Source organism: Apteryx rowi, unplaced genomic scaffold, assembly GCF_003343035.1.
Source record: "Apteryx rowi isolate R43461 unplaced genomic scaffold, aptRow1 scaffold_116, whole genome shotgun sequence".
NCBI classification, from domain to species: Eukaryota; Metazoa; Chordata; class Aves; order Apterygiformes; family Apterygidae; genus Apteryx; species Apteryx rowi.
The window spans coordinates 82,579-98,633 of NW_020447375.1; the positions used below are offsets into that span (position 1 = coordinate 82,579).

General features: G+C 42.1%; 1 protein-coding gene across 1 annotated transcript in view; it reads left to right on the forward strand.

The window, feature by feature from the left end:
- RNLS (renalase, FAD dependent amine oxidase) overlaps positions 1-12,963 on the forward strand; it is an 89,176-nt gene extending 76,213 nt beyond the window's left edge. The window contains exons 5-6 of the mRNA XM_026081081.1: positions 7,452-7,627; positions 12,690-12,963. Of these exons, the coding sequence (XP_025936866.1) occupies positions 7,452-7,627; positions 12,690-12,842 (329 nt within the window). The 3' untranslated portion in view covers positions 12,843-12,963. The remainder of the gene's footprint in view (positions 1-7,451; positions 7,628-12,689) is intronic.
- Positions 12,964-16,055: the final 3,092 nt, after the last annotated feature.

A 16,055-nucleotide genomic window follows, 5' to 3' on the forward strand; every position in this document is an offset into this window, starting at 1 on the left:
CTGCTAAGTGTTGAAGGTCTTCCCCGTCTCTTTTCACTGACTCACACAATCACAGCCAGGCTCAGGCTGGTGGCACCCCTGGGGATCCCACCTCACAGCAGGGTAAACATCACAGCCACAGCATGTTGCTTAGGTCTGTGTCCAGGCGAGTCTGGGCAATCCCTGAGGCTGGAGTTTCCCCCACCACTCTGGGCCCTGGCCCACGGGTGTACCATGCTCATGAAGAAGGATTGTTTCCTTATGTACGACTGGGATTTATCTTGGTGCGGTTGTGCCCATTGACTCTTGCCCTTTTTTCTTTGCACTTCTAAGAACAATCTGGCTCTGTGTTCTCTAAAACCCTCCCTTTAGTATGTGGAAAATGGAGTTAAATCCTCACTTTTCAATTCCCTACTTAATTTTTTTAATCTCCTTTCTTTCCAATTTCTTCCTTTTCCTTCTCCATGGATATGGTTTCAGACTTGCTCAGAGGGGAACACACTGCTGACAGTGCAGCTGGCCTCTGGTCACAAGTGCTTTAGGGTCTCCCTTAAGGTCTTTGTGGACAAGACTTATCTGTAGGGGACTGGTAGGTTTTCATGTTTTTACCATGAGCCAAAATCTAGGAACTGTTCATCATCCCCACTGCTCTCCCCACCCCTGCAAGCTGCTCAGAACCACTTCAGGTTGATAGCAGTGGTAGCCAAGACATCCCACGAATGGTAGCCTTATTAAATCTAGGTCCCACACCGGAGCCTGGTACTGCCCTTTTTCCCATCACCACCAACCAGCAGCTCCAGAATTTGCAGGCTCTGCACAGCCCCAGCTGCTACTGCTGGGCTGGGCAAGGAAGTACTGCTGCTCACCATTCTCCAACTTTACTGTTGGAGACAGGACACTGGGCCGATGAGGTAATATGCTAAAGATCACACAGTTCTTTTCTGTTTACACGGAAGTAAGATGAATCTTGAATGGAATGTATTTAACCTCATGTTCTTCCATTTTTATCCACTATTTGCCTGTGTCAGTCTTGTGCAACGCAATAAAGCAAAAGAAATTAACACTAAAACAGAGAAAACTAACACTAAAGCAAAAGAAACTGGTAGTTTTTGTATTCCAACTTCCATAATCCGTAGGGAACAGGAGAGTCTGAATTTATGGCGCAAATCCAGCCGACCAAACAGCCACAGCCACATGAGATGTTACCAGCAAGCTGTTAGGTCCTGCACTGCACTTCCTGATGGCTGCCTCAACAGAATCTCTGCAAAAATCCACTTTCCTCCTAGTATTAGTTAACAGAGCCAGACTGGAGCGGATGAGGGGTAGGCACACATTCCATTCAGCTGACTTTGCTACTGCGGTGGCATAGCATGCACTGGAAGGATAAAAGAGAGCCAGGCATAAGCTTGCTGCTCTTAGGATCCCTCAGCAACCATGGATGCTAAGAACCCTGCCAGTACTGGCAAAGCGGCTGCTCACTAATTAAGTAGGTATAAGCTACAGCCAACTCTGCAGTCTCGTTCTAGCTCTGATATACCCAGCATCCTATGCCTTCCACCACATCAACTGATCGGATTAATTGCCATGCAGATGGGATGAGAGGGGGGAGAAGAACTGGGAGCAGATGAAAGCTTTTATGTTGCTTCCATTCGCCTTCAGATCATTACCCCTCAAATCGCAGAGAGTTCCCTGGCCTGCTACATCTCCTGTGCTACTTTGTCATCTGTTAACATGGCCCTAGACTGCTTGCATCTTGCCACAAATAAAGAAAATGAAAATCTCATGAGAAACTCTGCCAGTAGCCCTGGTTTTTAAATTAGCTGTTGCAGCCTGATATAAACGCTTTGGAAAGAAAAAGCCAGTTTTACTCCTGTGACAACAGAACAGTCATTCATACCCAGTGCAAGAGCTGTAAGGTATCAAGGCTGAGATTCCCCCTTTGCTTTCAGGGAAAAATCTATTTTAAACTCTTCTGTTAGCCAGTATTTTTGTAGAAGAAAGAAAAGGGCTTGAGGCTAAACTTGATCCTTGCAGTCTGCATATTTCAATACTGGAAGGCTGTGACTCAGTGGCCTCTGGAAGCTCTCCAAGCTATGAGTAGTTTGAAAGAGGAATTAAAAACTCAACGAACTGCCTGTCCTGAAACTTGTTTTGCACATGCTATGGAAGAGATGAGAGGTTTGAAAGAAGCAGACCCTGTCCAAGAATCATTGGCTATAACAAGTCACAGCAAGCAATGAATATTTATTTTATTAAAATGCTTAGACATCTTTTAATGAGCCTTTTTACCAAGTATATGTGCAAGAATTTGCCAAAATGCCATGTACACTATAATAAATCCCAAGGTACCTAAGAGGCTTCCCTACTCAGGCTTCTATCCATGACCATTTCTATGTAGAGAAGTCAGACTTGGAAAATCATTTTTTCCCCCCTAAAATAGGAATCAGAGACTGAATAGTGTTCCCCAGTGTTTTTCCAGCATTGAAAACAGGTATGTCTAGCATATGAAATCAGGCTTGGGGTTAGCAGAGAGGAATCTCAACATGGTGAGTCTAACCCTGGCTGTTTGAGACCCAGACCCAATTCAAGGTCTCCTGTTCATCAGAGCTCAGGGAAGAAGGTGTCTTCTTTGGCTGAGTCCCTGCTTCTAGACAAGGGTKGTCCTTGCTCCCATCCTGAATCTATGTCAGGTGGACACCTTGGACCTGTCCATCCCTGGTGGTAGAGGCTTACTTTCAGGCCCATGATACAGATGGCATCAGAAAGCAAAATCAGCACTTCAGACTACAGTAGGAACAAACTCAAAGCTTCTGGACCCTTTAGGAAATACCCCAGGGAAAGAGCTCTAATACCTGCTGAAAACATACCTTGCAAGCCTCACAGAAGGAGTTAAGTAAGTCACCTTTTACTCTTAGAAGTGCCTCAGAGGGAAGACAAGAGCTTTCAAAAAAAGGCAGCACCATGATGTGGCTTCTGTGGCCACTGCCTGTCAGGGTGCATTCCTGATCACAATCAGGAAACATCTCCCCACCCTTTTTGCCACATTTTCCCAGTTCCTGAGAGTAAGGGTTGGCTGAACTGGCCCACCAAGGAAAGAGACTGAGGTGAAAGAATCCTTGCAATAGAAATTAAAGCCATCACTTTCATCCCTGTTGCGAGTGCTAAGATTTGTTCCTGTTGAACCTCAGTAGTTCATTCTGAAGTGATCAGTCCAGGACAGAAAACTTATCAGAGAAAGAAATTTTGGTTGCCTTTTGGAACCTGGAATTCATCTTCTCAAAGGAGTTGTCCAGCTGGAGGAGTCCTTCACCAACACAACAGAGGGAAAGATTTCTATCAAGCTTGTTACATAATGGCCAGAGCTGGTCAGAAAGGGTTCAGCTAGTTCTTTCTTTGTGGATTTTTTGGTCAGAAAATGTTCATTTGTTGGAACTAAAATATTTTTCTAGGAATGTGCTAGTTCAAACAAAGATTTTGTCAGAAAAGATTTTCCAGTTCCAAAGGAGGGAATTTCTGGTTAGTGGAACAAGAGGGAATCACTTAATTTAACTACTAGCTTGGTGAGTTCAGGCACTCAGCTGAAATGCAGCAGAACCCAGGTCATGTCCTTGCTCCAGCAAATGCATCCTGCTCATTCAAAGCTGAACAGACCCAACCGGAAAGACCCACACAAGGATGTGCTGGACCTCATAGTGGCTTGGCACAGGGAAATTACTGAACCTGAAAATCCCATTTTCTAAGCAAATTTTGTGACAACTGGTTGTCGGCTGTCCTGGTCCTCATGCCCTTGTGTTATTTTTATTTTATTTTATTTTATTGCTGGAAAGATTTAAAGGATTTTAATTTTGTTCCAATACAGAATAGAACCATGCAGTCGTAGAAGAATTCAGGCTGGAGGTACCCTGGGGGTCTCCAGTCTGACCCCAGCTCACTGCAGGGCCAATGTTGCAGCTACAGCATAGTTGCTCAGGGCTGTGTCCATGCACATCTGGGCAATCCCCAAGGATGGAGATTCCTCATCGCTCAGGGCCCTGTCCCAGGGATGCACCATTCGCACGGGGAAGGGATTTCGTGTGTTGCAGCTTGTGCCCATTGCCTCTTGTCTTTCACTCTGAGAAAAGTCTGGCTCCATCTAGGCAGATTTTTAAAATGTCAAAGAGTTTCTTGGACTACAGGAAGCCACACTGCTCCATCCAGCTGTAGCCATGACTCCTGTCACATTCCTCCTCTGCCCACAGTGCTGGAGGTTGTCTCTATGCCATTGGGACTTGTAAAGGAGATACACAGAAAGGGAAGATAAAGGGACCGTAGTAGGAAAGACTAAGGCTGAAAGGTGACAACCAACATGAAACTGAACTGTTTCCAAGTCAGCTGGGATTACAGTATGTGAAATGCCTCTTCTTGTACTGTGACTTAGTTTATTTTTAAGGGGCAAATTCTGTTTTGACTTGTGTTCACTTGCACATATTTTGCCCTATGACAGAAGTGTATAAAAGGTTAACTTTCCCCAAAACTTGTATGTAGACAAACACGCATCCATTTCCTGCAGGTTGCTAGAGCTGCAAAACTAAAATTGAATCCACTTGTGCGGGGCAAGAAGAAGTACTGAATTATCAAGCTAACCTACCTTTGCTTCTGCTTCCCTTCTCCTCTCCACAAAAGTGAAATATTGGTTTTATTCTAGCATTTCAAGTATGTAAATGCTGTTGGATGGCAAATATGTGACCAATCAAAATTACGGAGTAAGCACATGATTTTCACAGTAATATAACACTCTTCTTTTTTTGTCCTTTACTACAATGAAAATTTTTATTTTGTGGTCATTTCATGTTCAGGTCTCTTGTATCTCTGTGTTGCAGAAATTGTTCTGTTAAGGGTGCCTGAGATAATATGACAACTCTGTATTTCATTTGCTTCATTGTTGTTCATGAAAGATTGCTTCCTCCATGCCCCTAAATCTACAAGCATCTATGATGAATGTGCATGGGAAACTTTTTGTGAGACCTTCATTGTGTTGAGTGGCAGAAGAGCTCCATGCTTCCTGCTGGGCACTGCAACACATGCAGCTCATGGTGGTGCTGTTTGCACCCGCTGTAACATCTTGGTCTCTGGGTGCTAATCAGTCCCACGGCACCGTTCCTCTGCGCAGCCAGAGCATCTAGCCACAACCAGTCATTTCCCTTTCTCTCATTTCCTAATGACCTTTCAGCATCACTGTCCTCACTTGCTAACAGCAGTTGTTCCCTGATCCCCACTCCTGTGACCTGCTGCAGACCTGARCCTGGGGAGGAAGGGCAGAAGGAAGAGATGGAGCCAGAGGAGAGCACATAACAACAGAGCATAATGAGGGACCGCTGTACATAAGAATGAGAGTGGTATGTTGTAAGAAAGTGAAAGAGGTGGGGAGGAAATCACAGCTGTAAGGCTTGCAACATGTGTTTTAAATGCACAGGGGAGGAAGAACATAAATTGTATTCTTATATAGGTAGTTAAGCAAATCAGCTGCAATGCTCTAGCTCCCCAAACCCCAGCAGCAGGTCAGCTGAGTTTGCACAGCCGTGATATCTGCACTCCTTCTGCAGTTCAGAAAGAGGCGGTGGTTCACTCACACTTTCAGAGTTTTGCCGTCATTGGTGTGGTGGCTTGTGTGTGTCAGACCTGTGGTCTCTGTGAATGCTCTTTGTTTATTTTATATTTGGCATTTGCTGCTGTGTTCAGAAGGACTTCAAATGTCTATAACTGTAACAAGAGCTCCTAGCCCTTCGTGATCAATCCCTGCAAGCAACGGTAAATCTGCTGTCTTTGCATTTTGCCAGGATCTGCCCTCATGAACATTAGTGGGGTCACGCGCAAGAAACGGTACTGTACCAACTGGTTTTGAATTGTTTATACATTGGCTCCATAGCAGAGCTTAATCGTAGGCAAATTTGAAGTCTCCCAGTGAAAAATGAGTTGTGTGATTGCTGCTGGCTGATGGGAAGTGGAGCGAAAAAGGGGGCACTGAAGCAGCAGCATTTGGAGGATCTGCTAACACCACACACATTTTCTCATCTGTGTGCTAAGATGCTGTGCCACACCGTTGTGTTTTCAGAACAGAACAGTGCTGCTTTTCCAGAAATTTTAAACCAGGTTTAAAAATGAGAAAATAAAGAAAATGTGCCTCATCCAGTACCTTGGACTTAATTCATGGCTGGGTGAGTTTCAGCCCAACTTGCGAAAAGGTTCCCATTTACTGTTCCCAGTGATAACAAGTCTCCTGAATGCATTCATAGCCTTTGGAAAGCCTCACCTCCACAAGTGCAATCCAGGCAAGATCTTGTGGTTTGGCAACTGTGTCTGTGCCTCTCTGACTTCCCTGTGATTATAGGGGCACTAATTATTTTTATATGTAGACCTGTCTGGAAAAAAACCCTACAAAACAGTTTTATTTGTTTCTCTTTCTGTTGTTCTGTTTTGCCAGTTTGCCAAAATCACAACACTGTGCAGAGATGGTGGAGTTACAGTGACATTTGGGTGGAATGTGGGCAGGATTCCAGTAGCACTTTGTTTGCCAAGCAGGTTTCTGCTAGGGATCGGCCAGCTTCCCTGCCAGCTCCTTCTCCCAAATCCTTGGCAGCTGCCTGGTTGAGCTGCGTCAGAGGCAGTGATCCTGGGGCTTCTGGGGTAGGCTCTTCTGAACCCAGACCTGCCCTCCTTCTTGTAGAGACCATGCAAATATCTGGGGGGAAAAGGGAGAATTTTCCAACTCAGAGCAACACCTGAGTGTGAAGTAACAAAATCCCCCACAAAACAGAATGGCTTTTCTCTGCTCAGCTCTTACCAGCATTGTGAACGAGCAGATCCCTTTTGTGGCAAGAACTTGCCACATACGCCAGCCATTGCATTCCTAAGAGCTTGCAGTCATACTCTCTGTCTGGACATCTGTCTGTCCTCCTGTCCCTCTGTCTCTTCATTGCCACCCTGATGCCTTTTAAACCTTCTTGCTGATTTCAGCCCTGTCAGGGAAAGGAAGAGTTTGCTTCCAACAAGCTGTGGTTCCTACTAATTTTGTGGAAACTGGGTCTGACGGGAAGAGTACTTATGCTCAACAGGCATGTGCTCTCTATTGCCTGCTGGCCAGTCTGCACGTACAGGCAGTCAGTCAGTATATTCACAGGCTATACTGCATTTGCCAGCTGCTTGTTATGGGAAATCAGAAGGCCTTGAGGGTTTTGTAGGAGATGTATATGGATCTAGGGTTATTGCAACAGGAAATCCATCACAAATTTTCTAAAAAGCCTGGATTTCTTCATTGGGCTTCTCTGAAACAGCTTGTGTTGTTATTCTTTGTGTTGTTTCCAGCTGGAAGAACAGGGTGGTGCTGCAGATACCTGCACTTTTCTTCTTATTGACTTATAGGCTAAATGTCGGCATCCAGGGAAGGCAAATATTAACGAGCAATCTTTCAAAGGCATTTCTCTTCTTTATTTCAGAGTCTCCTGAAATTGGACCATCAGTTGTAGTTCACACAAGTGTGACATTTGGGCACGATCACCTGGACTCAGATCCTGCAGAGGTGCAGCAGTTAATTCTCAATCACCTGGAAAGCATTGTGCCATCTCTGCCTAAACCAGCCAGCATCAAATGTCAGAAATGGAGATACTCTCAGGTAATCCATAATGGGATCAGTCAGCTGAGAGGTGCTGCCTGGATAATGCCATGGTACAGATTTAGAGTGTCTCACAAGAAACAGGACATCATACAACCCAGTGGTCTTCATCCTCAGAGAAAAAGAAGGAAGGGGATAGTTGTTCAATATCTGTAATACATTCCTCTATGTAGCCATGAGCAACATCCAAACCTGGCCAAGTACAGCAAGGTCATTTCTAGTAATCTTTTTACATAGTGGACCTGGCTCAGCGGTAAGTTATGCAGTGCCCCTTATAAGTAGGAACAGCAGCAGTGTACAGGAAGGAAGTAAATCCCACATACTTCAGTGGGATTTTTGTTGGTATTTAAAAATATGACTCAATCTGTCTCTTCTGCATCCGAAAGTATGTGATATTATTAGCAAAATTCCCACCCTACCACAGAGTAGCAGAGTGCTTGGGTTCAGACATACTAATTGTTATTATTTGATTTGGCCAAGTTCAATTTAACAGTATGTTACGTGAAAAATATTTTAAAGTAAACTACCTAAGGGTAATAATAGCAAAATGTGTATATTTTACAGACTTCTCTTAAAAATCTAAGGAAATTGTTGGCAATTTCCTAAAGTACTGGAGTATAGCTACATGTTTACCCAAAGCCTCTTAAACTGAATTACACTGGTGAAATTGAATGTGGAAGCTGATGCAAAATATTTACTTAAAGCAGTCCCCTTAAAATTTTTTCCTTTTATGAAGTCTGGAAAAGTTAATGTAGATGGCTGGTTGTAAAGTTTGCTCATACCCGTTGATCTGCATCCAATTTAAGAACCTGGTCTTGTTAGCACAAAGTTTATTTTACCATGAATTAGGTATTGATAGCTTGCAAATCACTTCCAGTGCATAAGATTTGTAATTGGTTGTCATATAAAAATTATCTGAACCTATGTTTTAGATGCCTCAAAAATTAAAATGATGGTATGTTTTATATATTCCTCTCTATCAGTTCTGGGTTTTTTTGTTAGTAACAATATCTCCGTGTAGAATTGTCACTAATTCTTCCTTTTCTGATACTAACTTCTATTCTTTTCTGTATTGTCTGTTACCTTTCTGCTTCAAACTGCAAGTGAGCATGAGAGGTGCAGGTTGTGTGGAGCAGAAGAATTTGATCAATCCCCAACAGGCAGATACTTGGTTAACCAACTCCCAAAACAAAGTGAGAAATATTTTTTAACAAAATTAATGCATCCTTGATGCTGCTGCTACTACAGAGCTCTATCATAAAATTTGGCTACTTTGTATATTGCTACTAGCATTAATATGCCCTTTCCTTGCACTATTCATAATTTTAGCACAGTGATAAAAGTGACATATAAGCATGGGCTATTCTGATTTATTTCACCATGAAAACATGGATAAAGGAAAAGACAAGAAAGGAAATTAATTTTTTACTACTGAATAAAAAAGTTGCAATTGCAGTCTACCAAACAGTTGTGGTTTTTGAATCCTAGCAAAATCCGTTTTTCTTGATGGCCAGATAAGGTTTATTGTAGACTTACACCTATTGCTGTGTCTTTTAAAGGTAGTTGGAACAGTGACTGTAGGAATGACCTTTATTTTCCATAATTGTTTCAAATTTGTAATCTCTCTAAATCATTAGGGATTTGTCCTATTTCCCCTATTGAAAAATTACATTCATGCATAATACTACTGGATGATGCTCTGTTATTTTCTCAAACACCAAACCACTGTACCATTTGCAGCTCTTCCCACTTCCTTCTCCTGTCATTCAGTGGACAGTCCTTCTCTGCATTGCCTGCTATCTACCATGCTGCTGCTAAATAAAATAACTGATTTCAGCGGTTGCTTGTGTTTTATAGCTGTGTCACAGGAAGAATTATCACCAGTCTTTAACTCAGTGAATGAATGTGGATATGTCTTAGGTTGCAAGTAAATTGGTGTAGGTCAGATCAGTTATCTCAATAAAGAGATCTCTTTTGCCAGGTGGGCATCCTATAAAATAATCACTAGCTAAATTAAATATCTGGGACAGAGCTCCATCTTCCCTTAAAGCCATCTTTACTTTCAATTACAATAAGCTGTTGCCACAGAAGCAAAGGGAAATGATAAGATGGATGCATCTTTCCTCTGGCTCCTTTAGACAGGATTTATCCTGCTTGTTAATTAAATCTGGCTGCAACATCCTTCATACGGCCAAACACAATCCTGGGATTAAAATGCAGACATTACAATTATCCATGGTGGATGAGGGATTAGGACTTCCAAACTTCTATTGACACTACTTAGCAGCACAGCTGCAGTTCTGTATCCCCTGCTTTAATTATGATAAGATACTATTAGCATTCAGAGTCAGCAGCTTCCCATCCTATCATGTCCCTTTGACAGTCAATTTATATGTGGGGAAGGGAGAATGGGAAAACACAGAATCATAGAAATGTTGGTGGAAAGGGACCTCTTCAGATCTCTAGTCCAACCACTTGCTCAAAGCAGAGCTATTGCCAGCGCTAGATGAGCTCAACCATGCCTTTGTCTAGCTGAGTCCTGAAATCTTCCAAGGATGGAGATCCAACAGGCTGTGCCATATAGCTGAAGGTAATTTGGACTGTATTTTGGACCACAGTTTTAAAAGGACAGGAAGGAGGAACAGGATAATGCCTTTCACCAGTCACTGTATGTAGAATGAAGGCCTTTGCTATATTGTACACACAATACTGCCACACAGGTGGAATGTTGCAGGCTCAGATGTGAAAGTATTGCTCTTGTGATCAGTATGACAAATCAGAAACTCTTGTACAGAGAACAAAGAATAAGCATAAGGTACTCAGGAATGAAGGGCATTTATTCTGCTAAACCTTTCTTCATTTTTTATGCCTACTGACCTCGATCTGTTAGAAAAATATAGGAAGAAATTAACTGCTGACCTAAAATGAGTCAGAGAAACAAGATCTCTGGCATGTTTTACAGTAAATTGCTAGACTGTTCCATTCAGTAAACAACAGAGAATGGATCATGACTTGCTACAAATTCATTTCAGATGATTGTCTCCTTTAAAGAAGATGCTAACATGCTGGTAACATAAAATATAGCCAGTAACATAAATGTAGATGTTTTGCAGCTGATCTGTACTTGAAAATGCCAAATAATGGCATGGCAGCAGCCAAGAAAATTATATTTAAAATGAATGCAGTGCATATTTTGAGATTGAAATCAAATATTTATCAAAGCAGCCTTAATCAGACCTTGTCCACATGCTATTTACAGATAGAGAGTATTGATTGTATCTCTTGCAGTGTCCAGAAGACTGTTCTGCTAGTCAAATAGAAAAGGAGGCCAGAGTGTTAGAGCTGGAGACGGTGGATTGTACCAAGGGTATGCATTGCACAGCAGTGTGGGGCATGGGCAAGTCATCATGACAGTTATTCCCCTGAAGTCTGCCTCACTTCTCCATTCAAGATGATCACCTGATCAAACTGATCATGTTGCAGGCTCTCTCAGAAATGGCAGTTTCTCTTTCCTTCTTCTACTGGTGCCATCCCATCCACTAGCTGTCAGAAAAGCCAACAGAGGGTGAATATAGAAGGAAAAGGGATACAGAGCCAGGACGTGCAAGTCTCTGTTGGGTCCTCTAAGGTTCAATAGTGCTGACCTGCTGTCCCTTATGTGTACAGAAGTCATGGCATCACAGTGATCATAAATGAAGAGAGCACCCAGGACTAAAATGAAAATCCAGTGGCTTTTCTCTGTTGCTGTGTTCATCAGTGGTGGCTCTTGTAGAACCACAAGAACTAGCCCAACTGCTTATGATCCATCCCTTGGCCTGATTTCCAGCACAGTAGTGTTGGTGCATGGTTCCTCTGCCCACTTTTATGAGTTTGGAGACAGAGGACTTAGTTTGTTTGGATTAAATATCTTTGTCTTTCTACAGTTCTTCTGTCATCATTCATTGAAGTGTTTTATAAACATTTACATGCTTTCCCACAGCTGTAGTCTCAGATGATGAAGGTCAACAAGGCTTCAGTTCAACCTGAGAGAAAGCAGATAAAGCCAACACCTATGGAAACAGGGTAGCTGAATGCCTTAGAATTTCTGTTTACTTAGTGTATTGATTCTGTGTGTGCTAACAACAGTTCAGGTCATGAGGTTTGTGGGTCAAGATCTTGACCAAGAGTGGAATAAATGGCTTAGTAAGTCTGAGGTAACCATCAAAGATTTTTGAAAGAGGTGCAATTATTTCTTTGCTGCAATAGCTTTCTTGGTATTTAGTATATTTTCATGTCCCGTTTCACAGAGTTTATTACATAAAACTCCTAATTTTTTGACACATTTCATGGTGGGGGGATTGTGAAACCAAAGAAATCATTTTCCTTCACTGTCTCTTGTGTTGCATCACTAGACATGAACTGCACCTGCCAAGGGAGGACCTCAGAACTAGCAGAGTGAGGGAAAAAGCATTTGTGTACTTATGATATGGCACTTAAGAGGCTATTCACTGTAGCCTATATGTAACGGAAACTGAGCACCTGCCTGCTGAGCTTTCAAAGTTTCTGTGATGTTGCCTAGTATCACTGACATCAAGTCAGTGTTTCTGCTATCGCAAATATCTTTGGAAGCCTGAAGTGTTAACTGTATTAGAGGCTTTTTTTTTTTCATTGCCCTCTTGAATATTCAATGCTGCATCTCATTGAACAGTTAAATATCTAGGGGTTTATGCAAGCCCACCTTTGCCAATCAGAGATCATATATCTTCAAACCTCTGGCCTAGAGTTCTATAAGCCTCACCTCTCCGTGGACTTTCTTCATTTCTGCAGAAACTGACTGGAAATAAGACCTGGGTGGGGCTATAAAGTTTCTAACTTTCCACATGCAGGAAAGCTTTATTCCAATTATTTAAACTCAGATGATAAATAGTTGACTATAGTACTTTGATCATTAATGCTAGAACCTAAGATCTAGGTTGGAGGGTTCTTCATGTGAAGGCATGTTTGTCAGTGACACAGCTCGTTCTGGCATGAAATTCAGGTAAATACTTACTTTTTCTTCTTCCTATATGCTTTTCTTTTTCAGGTTACAAAGGCTGTACCCAATTGTCCAGGACAAATGACTCTTCATACTCAACCTCTCCTAATTTGTGGGGGTGATGGATTTACTCATTCCAACTTTGATGGCTGTATAGATTCTGCCATGAGCCTTGTGGAGGCTATAAAGTCTCATTTATAGCAATTTCAAAGTCATCTGCTGTACATAGTCTAGATTTATGATGAATTTTACTATGTTAGATTGAATTCTAGTTCAGTGTTAACATCACTGGTTTCTGTTTTGCAAAAATAAATAAAGGAAGATTTATTGAGGTATTGCAATAATTACTGGGATGGAATTGAATTGAATTTTCCACAATTTGCAGTATGAGTGGTTACTTTGCTGGAAAGAAACCTTTCTTCTTACCCATGGCACTCACTAACTTCAGCAAGCGTTACAAGCTGTGAGGGATACTGGATGCTTCTTAAAAAACGCCATTCACTCCCTAGCTGCCTCTTCAAATGTTTACATCCTTTTACTGACCAGTAAATGCTCAGTCCTTGATCTTTGCCCAGAGCTCTCATTGACATCAGCAGGAGTTCTGACTCTAGTAGTTACAGCAAAGAAGTCTAAGTCCACATGAGAAATACTGATGGTTAGGTCCAGCCTTTGGCACTTGCATCTGTGCCTTGGTTGTCAGAACCACTGAGCTCCAGCAGTCTTGCTGGATCTGCTGCTGCTTTTACAGCCTATGAAAATGATGTCAAGGAGAACAGCCTGACTTGAATCAGCACAAAACCCTTGGAGCTACAGAGTATACTCTTTCACTGTTTATTTGAAATCCTGGAAGTGACAGAAAGAGCATACATAATTGATCCCAGAGCTGTCATAGATACACATGGTCATTTCTTCCAATGCAGATCAGGAGTGGTCATGTTTATTGTTGTGACTATGGTGAATCAGTCATGGGGCACACCTTGCTATGTTTCTGAAGTTGAACGACCTGCTTAAGGTCTAGCTGTGCCTCCAGGCATGGACAACATTTAAGTGAGGGTTAGTAGTTCTCTACCACCCAGCTGTTTTAGCTGGTAGTATCCAGCTGTTTGCATACTGGAGGTACTCTCTATTGTGCTGTGGGTAACTTTTCCTTCTCTTTATTTCTTCCATGCTACATTTACTGCTAATGGAGTAAGACAGGCTTTGAGTGCAAAATATGCTCCAAGAGCTCATTTCAAGAGCTTGATGATACTAGTGGAAATGATGTATCATTGAAACATGGTACCTACCTTGGATGCAGTCCAAGCAGCATTAGCCCAGCTGCATGCATAAAAGAATGAAAAGAAGTTGAAGGAGGACATGTACATGTTTCTAGAACTCTCTTAGCAATAGGGCTGCTATCCTGAAGTGATCTCTAGAACAGACTTTTGCATCTGGGCTGTAAAATGAGTTTAACACAGTAAAGCATGCTGGCCAAGAAAATAAATGCACTTAAAATAGTTCAATATTTGACAGGTAAGGAAAGTCTCTAGTGCATCATTCCTCTCCATTGATGCAGGGTCCCCTGACCAAGGAGCAGCCTGGTGACTGAAGAATCAGGATAGTGGCAGCAAATGCAGAAGATGATTTAGCTGCTTTAGTGATTGGCAAATGCAAAGAAAAAGTATAGAAAACAATTTTTCTGTGTCTGATCATAGTACATGGCAGTGTGTTAATAAGAAAACTGTGCTGAAATTTCAGGCTTAGAATTCCATTACCACCACTGTAGAAAGTCATTTAATGTTAACAGCTGGTATGAAAGTGAGGTGAGTTCTAGACAGCTATATACTTGATTTTGGCAGAACAGCTGTAGAAATAAAATGATGTGTCCAGGGACGTATATAAATACGCATGTGTGTGAATGAACAATGAATTTGATTTGAAGTCCTAAAAAAATAAAAAGCAAGTGTAATTGTGTTGAAAATACTACTAGTCAAGTATTTACAAGCTACTAAACTGCATTTCTGTGGTGTCCTTTTTGAAACTGGTCAGAAATTAACCAAGAAATCATTTATTGATTCTAAATTTGACTTTAATTTGCCCTTCCTCTTTAACTGCATGTACCGAGTTTAGCTGTTTAGGTACCTCTCTGTACCACAGCACTGGAAATAACAAAACATCATTCTCAACAGATAAAATTTTAGCCATGTATCCATTAAACAGGTACAGTTCAGACTGTTTCTTAAGACCCTGCATTTCACAAAAATCTGACATCCAGTATTCTCAGCAACTGAATGGGGTAGTTTACTGCTTTATATGACCATTTCTAATACAGTATTTTAAGTGACGCTAAAAACTTTAAAGCTTAAGTAAGATTTAAAACTATCTTTGAAGGATATTTCATGATACCATCTGGTTTTAGTGACTTTTTGTTCTTTCCCTAAAGTGCTCATGTTTAAAACTGTTATCAATGTGTCTGTAACAATCCACTCCAAATCCTTTGGTTTCATTCACTGCATGTTGTTTAGGAACAGGAAAGATTGGTGGGTATGTATGTGCTCACATCTTTTACAAAGACACCTGAGCATATATCTTGCAAGGATCAAGGTGACCAAGAAAAGCCATGTGGTTATGGAATACGTCTAATCTGGTGAGGAATTTAGTACTGGCTTGATTTAGTGTGAGCTCAAAAGCAAGCAAAGTCCAAGCTGAAATACTACTTTATGTTGCAGTGTTGGAAAAGCTTAATCAATGAACTATCTCCTGGCTTATCCTGCTGTAGACAGCAAACAGAAGCAACCAAGCCACATTTTTTTATATTTGCTCCTCAGCTACTGTCCAGGCCTTGGCAGCCTGCAGGAGTTGGTTCTCAAAGAAATAACAGTTCTGCTGTAATGATGAGCTACACAAGAGGGTTTCCTTGGATCAGTGAATACTTGGCAAAGTCCCACAGGCTTCTGTGGCCAGTGGCCCAGCTGGGAGAGTTGTTCTTCAGGTGTATCATGGCTGGGTTTCCCACTGGGTGATCAATTTCTCTAGAAGGTGCTGCTGTGGCAATCAGATCGGCCATTGCTGCTATAATGGCCACCGCTGCTGTCATCTGCGTGACCCATGGTGGTGGTTTCTGGGGACCCATCCCATCCATCTCCCTGCATCCAAGCTCTGCCTGGAGTTTGTCTCAGTGTGCAATGAAGGATGAGGGGAAGAAGTCAGTCCTTTCCCTGCAGGGGAAGGCTGTGATTTTAGGGGATCTCTCCAGACTGGCTGCTCTTCACCTGTACTGCTGCTTTTCCTCATCTTCACCAAGCCAAGTGGAGCCCTGGCCTGCTCTGCCTCTCCGCTGTGATTTCTCAGAGGAGAGAGCTCACATTTTACACAGAGGACACTTGCTGCTACATTAAGCTGTCCTAGAAATTAAACAGCAGCCAGGCGACTTTG